This window comes from Suncus etruscus, chromosome 4 (assembly GCF_024139225.1).
Source record: "Suncus etruscus isolate mSunEtr1 chromosome 4, mSunEtr1.pri.cur, whole genome shotgun sequence".
NCBI lineage: Eukaryota > Metazoa > Chordata > Mammalia > Eulipotyphla > Soricidae > Suncus > Suncus etruscus.
This window is the reverse complement of record NC_064851.1, coordinates 153,383,812-153,390,527: the sequence shown is the minus strand read 5'-3', so window position 1 is coordinate 153,390,527 and position 6,716 is coordinate 153,383,812. Positions and strand designations below refer to the sequence as shown.

The 6,716-nt window shown below is 33.5% G+C and overlaps 1 protein-coding gene across 1 annotated transcript; it reads right to left on the bottom strand.

Moving 5' to 3' along the window:
* Positions 1-1,875: 1,875 nt before the first annotated feature.
* LOC126007273 (olfactory receptor 2AJ1-like) lies at positions 1,876-2,814 on the bottom strand. Its single transcript, XM_049772722.1, has one exon. The coding sequence runs from the start codon at positions 2,812-2,814 to the stop codon at positions 1,876-1,878; it is 939 nt and encodes a 312-aa protein (XP_049628679.1).
* Between the last annotated feature and the right edge of the window lie 3,902 nt (positions 2,815-6,716).

Below are 6,716 nucleotides of genomic sequence, written 5' to 3'. Positions count from 1 at the left end.
TATTTCCCCCCATTTAACTCTTTTTACTCTCAGTCCTTAATCCCCAGGAACAGGAACATTCTCCCCACACCACCCAGCTGCCAACCAGCTCCCAAAGTGAAAAGATAGATTCCCAGCCCACGTTGCCTCAGCCCAAGAAGAAGCTGCCACCACCTCTGCTGCTGATTTGCTCTCGGTGACCCCTTTTTCCCACCTTCCTCTATTATCAAGTGTTGCTTACTACCAGATTTAGTTTCTTAGAAGCCCTCAGCTCATGGACATTTCCTGAAATGTGACTTCTGGGAGCTATTTTTCAGACTCCACAAGTTCATGTTGCAGGCTGAAGCTATGCTCCAGATTTTATTTCAAAAGATTTAAAGGGACATGTATATCTCCTTTAACTATTTCTTTAGACATACTTACTTAATAGGTATAATACTTATTGTTTCATTTATGTAGCTGTAGTTTTCCCCATTTCCTTTTTGGTATCTATCTAGTAGGAAATTCTAGTAGATAAGTCCCTCTTGTGCTTCGAGTCCTTGTTAGAACCAGGATATTGGGATTTTTTTGGCTTTTTTTTTTAACTCCCATATGCACAAGTAGTATCATGTGTCATTGATTCTTTTCATATAGGCACATTAAAATGGGGAAATCTTACATGTGGAAATGAGTTCTTATCTAATAGGGATAGGAACACATACATTATATATTAAAGTGGGACTTTATACCCTGTAAACTTGTTTATTTTTTGTTGCTTGTTCTGTTTTGTTTTTTGGTTGTTCTTTTTTATTCTTGTTCTTTTTGTACTTTAGTTGTTACTGCCCTATTGTTTTTTGTTTTTGTTTCTAGGTTTGTTTGTTGTTGTTTTTTTGCTTGTTTTGTTACCCTCCCCCCTTTTTTCTTCCCTTTCTCCTTCTAAAGAAAAATTTATAACATCTAAACGGACTCCCTCTAGTTCCCTTTTTTTCTTTATCTCCATTTGTTTTTGTTTTTCTTTTCTTCTCCTTTATGTTTTCATATATCTCCAACAGAACAACATTTTTTAAATCAGCTTGTTCAGCCTCACAATTTGAGGTGGACAAAAGGATGGTACCAAGACCAGACAGTCAAATGAACATTCAGTGGAAATAAAAAATGATCAGACTTGAACACCAAACCCATAGTCAACGACAACAGAATTGATACCCAATTTGCAACAAGCTGTACAAGTGGGGAACAGTTACACTAGCATTATTGGGGGTAAAGGAGGGAAAGATGGAATGCATACTGGGAACAGGGGTGAAGGGAAAACATAAGTAGTGGTGGGAATGCCCCTCATTCATTGTCACTATGTGCCTTAAATATTTCTATGAAATAATTGTAATTCACTTTGACCACAATAAAAATGAATAAAATACAATAAAATATAAAAAATGTAGTCATACACCATACACTGCATTTTCTTTCCAAACACTTTATAATTTCTCTGTATATTTTGTTACTCCTAAAAATTTATTACACTTTAAACAAAGAAAACAATATGTAGGAATTTGATGAAATTTTATTGTTATGTAGTTTTGTTGTGCTTTAGATCATATTACTTAAATCTTATTTACTTCAACACATTAACATATTTGTTTAAAGCACAACATTCATATTTTCTTAAAGCACAACATATTAGTTGTGCTTTAGACCATATTTGCTTACATTGTCTTATCAGTAGTCTAATTTTTTGTTTTTTTTTCCTTTGTTCTCAGAATTCATTGATTTATTTACTTAAATAATCAAATGTCAGAAATGAGAGATGCTTATAATTTGTAGAGAGGAATCAGGACTCACTGTGTTTCCTTTAACATTGCTGCTTTGCAAGGATACTTGAACTCTGAAATTTCTATCTACTTATTAAAATATAGGAGTCTATTTTGAAATGTGACACCTCCATAATACTTTTTTCAATGAGCCTATCACTTCCCTATTTCTTAGGCTATAAATAAGTGGGTTCAACATAGGGGTAAGGATAGTGTCAAACATAAAGAGTGCCTGGTTTAGAATGGGGGTGTGTGAAGATCCAGGTCTCATGTATATCAGCATGGCTGGGCCATAGTAAAAGATAACTACAGTCAGATGTGAAGAGCAGGTAGCCAGTGCCTTTTTTCTACCCTCCGGGGAGTTCATTTTTAGGACCTGAAGAAAAATAAGGGCATATGAACTAAGAATGAGACTTATCGGAAGAAGAACTACCATAATACTTGTTACTACTACCCCTTTCTCATAGGCAGAGATGTCCTCACAAGATAGTTTCAAAATAGCCTTTACTTCACAGAAAAAGTGGTGGAGCTCTCTGGGCCCACAGAGAGGGAAATGCATAGAATAGGCTGTATGAACCAAGGATGCTAAAGCTCCTCCCAACCAGGATCCAAGAGCCATCTTCTGGGAGACCCTATGGCTGATAATAATTGGGTATTTCAGAGGATGACAAATGGCCACATAGCGGTCATAAGACATAAGAGTTAGGAGGATGCACTCAGCAATACCTAGAGTCAAAGTGAAGAAGATTTGTGTCCCACAGCTGATCAGGGAGATCTTCTTCTTCCCTGAGAAAAAATTAACTGCCATTTTTGGTACTATACTTGAGATAAAAGCCATGTCAATGAGGGAGAGTTGGCTAAGTAAGAAATACATGGAGGTATGGAGACGAGTATCTGCCCAGATTAGAAGAATCAAGGTGGTGTTTCCTGTGATGGCAATGGTATAGATGAGGAGGATAACACCGACAAGGAAGCCAGTATGTCTCATTCCAGGGAAAAGACCCAATAGAATGAAGTCTGTGCTTAATGTCTCATTTCTTGTCTCCATGCTCTCCTTACCAGTTTTACCTGAAAAATAATGGAGGCTTTCAAAACATGCATAAATAAAAGAAGGGAATTAAATCAGGGAGGCATTAAAATATAGTAATTCAAATATTTTATGGAGGTTTTATAAAATCTATTTGTCAGGGTAAGGGACTTAAAGAAAATAGACCTTTTCTGCTTCATAAATAATAGGGGAAAATTCAAGAAATGAAACTTGCTGGAGTTTCCTCCAGTGACTCCTCTCATTTCTTCTTTATTCAAATTTATACTTTACCTTTTAGTTTTCCTTTTATTGGTAATCCAAATGTCCTTAAATGCATGCCCTTTCATATTTATGGTTGCAGTTAATATAATTTTAGTGTATTGGAAGAGTAGGTAAAAGTAATTCTTTGATGAGAATAGAAAAATTTTGAATATGACTGAGATCTTCAAGTAAACAATTACATATTTGGAAACCAAGATATGTATATAATTTGACATTGAAGTTTCTTTATAGCAGGGCTTATCTGGTTTCAGCATTTGTCTGTGAAAAAAGTTTTTTTGTTTGTCTTCTCTCATCAACTATATTCAGATATTTAATTAGCAACAAGACTAAATTTTTTTTTTGGTATACTCACAGAAGTCAAAGATTACTCCTTGTTTCAAGCATGAGAATTGTTTTTGGCAGTGCTAGAGGGAATAGAGCTGGTAATTGAACTCAGCCTCCAGGATGAAAGGCATATACACTAGTGCTTTGAACTATTACAAAGCTTAATTTTGTTATCACCAAGAAGGATGAGCAAGGCTATATTTGGTTTACATCCTTACTATACTTTCGAACTAACTTATAAAGAATGTTATTCATTTTTATAGAGAAATAAATCAGTTTTCTTAAATTTTAGGGTTTTTCACAAGTTGCACTATTTTAGCCAACTTGATTTACAGGAAAAAGAATAACCAAACATTTAGAGAAGTCTTTAATTAGTTTTTGGAACACTTTATGAAGAAAATGTACTTTATTCAAACTTTATGAATACCAGAAACCCATTCTCTTAGTTTAGCTAAGTTCCTTATCAAGCAGGAGAGGCTGCTGTCCCTGTTAATTCTTTGTACTTGGTTTCTTGAGCTCATTTAAGTTCATAATTACTACTTACACAGACACACACACACACACACACACACACACACATACACACACTTGGTTTTTGAGTGGCTCTGCACTCAGAAATTATTTCTGGCAGGTTTGAAGGACCATATGGGATGCCAGATATTGAACCTGGGTCTGCCGCTTGAAAGGCAAATTGCCCTACCCGTTGTTCTATCTATCACCCCTGCCTCTATATTTAGATATTTTAATTACTAGAACCTCACATAATACATGTTAAAATTCACATTATAGAAATTTCTAGAAATTTATATTAGGTCTAGGATTAGATCCTGAAATCTGTATCTCTAAGATGAAATTATACGAATAATTGTGACATTGTTGAGAAAAATATTACTGGTCTAAGTATGGTATTTGTATGTTCCCTTTGCCATATGTGTCATCAATTGGCTTCCCCCTCCACTGTTTTTTTTTTTTTTTTAATTTTTCTGGTGCCATTGAAAAATTCTTTTAAAAAACGTCTTATTTTTTATTTAAGCATTGAGATTACAAAAGTGTTTATGATTGAGTTCATAAACTCTTGTACATCACCCTGTACACCACCCTTCACTAGTGAACACTTCCTGCTATGAATACCCCCAGTTTCCCTCTCACCCTCCTCCCTGCCTCTGGGGCAAATATTTTACTTCACTCACTCTCTCTCTCTCTCTCTCTCTCTCTCTCTCTCTCTCTCTCTCTCTCTCTCTCTCTCTCTCTCTCTCTCTCTCCCTACCCTGCTTGCCTTTGGGGCAGATAAAAAAAACTTTTTTATTGAGGCAATATTAGCTTACATGCTGCTATGGCTTTTTTGAGTTTTAGATCCATACCCTTATGTGCACAGGGCTTGCTTCTGGCTCTGCACCAGGGATCACTTGTAACAGAGCTAAGAGAACAAAAGACCTATTATGTTTTAGTGGGTATTGAATCTAAGTCTACTGTTTATCAAGCAATCTATCTACTAAACTATCTCCAACCCCAACAGGTCTCTATATTTTAAGGTTGCAATTTATGCCTCTTCAAAATTTACTGCCACAACTCGTAGGCACTACCAAAGTACTTTTTAATAACTGAACAGTTATGGATATCTTAACTTTTGACTATGAGAGTTTTTGAATATTAAAATTATCATAAGTAATAGAATAATTATAAATATTATGTTAGTTTTAATCATGTAAAACTAATTATTTGGAACTTAAATAGATATGTCTTGAAGTTCAGGAAAGCAATCAAAGATGTAATAAATTAAAGAATGATTATTTATTTTATTTATGACCTCACTAAGCTAGAAAAAAAGAAAGCAAGTAGTGACGTTTAGATTAAAATATGCCAAATCTACTACATATTAACTAAACATATATGAGCAGTTAGGCTTCTAAAGGACACATTCTCTGACCTTACAAAAACTTAAATATTCCAAGATACTCTTTTGATCCCTGCATAAAACAAACCATCAGACTCTATAGAATGTAAGAATTAAAAATATCTAGCATGTCATATCTTAATTCTGGTCTCTTTATCACTAATTACACAGAAAACTTGATCTCTTTATTTTTACAATTTGTATTGATTAGTTCAATGAGAGACAACATTTTCCTAAGCTAATCATATAAACAGTATATGACTATTCATGATGCTTTCAGAAACCAAAAACATTGCATGGTAATTCTTTACCTTAAGGCAGTAAAGAACCATGGATTCAGAAAATTTAGTTTATCTAAATTGGTTTTTTTTTTATCATATACTTTATTGAGCCAACAAAATATAGGACAATTCATTCACTGGTAACAGTGTTTGCACGTACTTCAACTGAATAGTATAATAGGAATGTCATAAGAAAACGCATTTTAGCTAAACAAATAAATGTCATAAATGTTTTTAGATAAAATTAGTAATTACAAAAGATTATAGGAGTCACCTGAATATAGAAAGCATGATCATCTTCATCAACTTTATTTTAACTGACTGATAATTTACAAATGTCATCATGATAGAAAAATTAAAAATATAACAATTTAAACATTCTGGAGATATAATTCATATATTAATGTGAGGAATTTTGTACTTTAAAAATTGAACAGAAATTTTTGATAATTCCTGATAAACTGTATTGCCTTGATGAAATGTACTTGATTAAACTAGTACACTCATAATGTACTAAACACTGCAACTGGTATGATAAAGCTTCAGTGGCTTGGATTCTTTGTTTCAATCAAATCACTATATAATTTTTATAATTAAGACCCAAATAACTCTCAAGCCATGAAAGGATTTTAGAGAACTTGGATTCAATCAGGTAAGACTATCAAGATACAGTTTGTGAGTTTCTCTCTTGTATAAAAGTGAAAATCTGAATAAGATTTTATTTTCTGTTTATTATTCCCAAAACACATATTTCTTATGTAGGAAGATGATGATAGGAAAGTAAAATTTCAAAGCAAGAAGCACTGTAGGGAGAAGTTAAAGATGAGTATTTGAAGGCACACCAGGAGATGTTTATGTAGAATTAGTCAAATCTAAGGGACATAGGTTTATTATTTATGGCATAAAATAATCAAGTAAAGGCTTTGTTACTTTCCTAAAATAAAGAGTAATGAGAGGGACAATGGAATATAAACATTTTAGGGTGATAGATTGTTGGTATACTTGTTAATGTAGCAAGAGATGCTTAAAAGAAATTACTGAGAAAAGCAAAGCAATATCAGTATGTGTGTATCTATAAACAAAAGCATAAGCTAATATTTTAGGTTGTTCATCAGTAGGCATAGTCACAGTTTAAAGTAGAA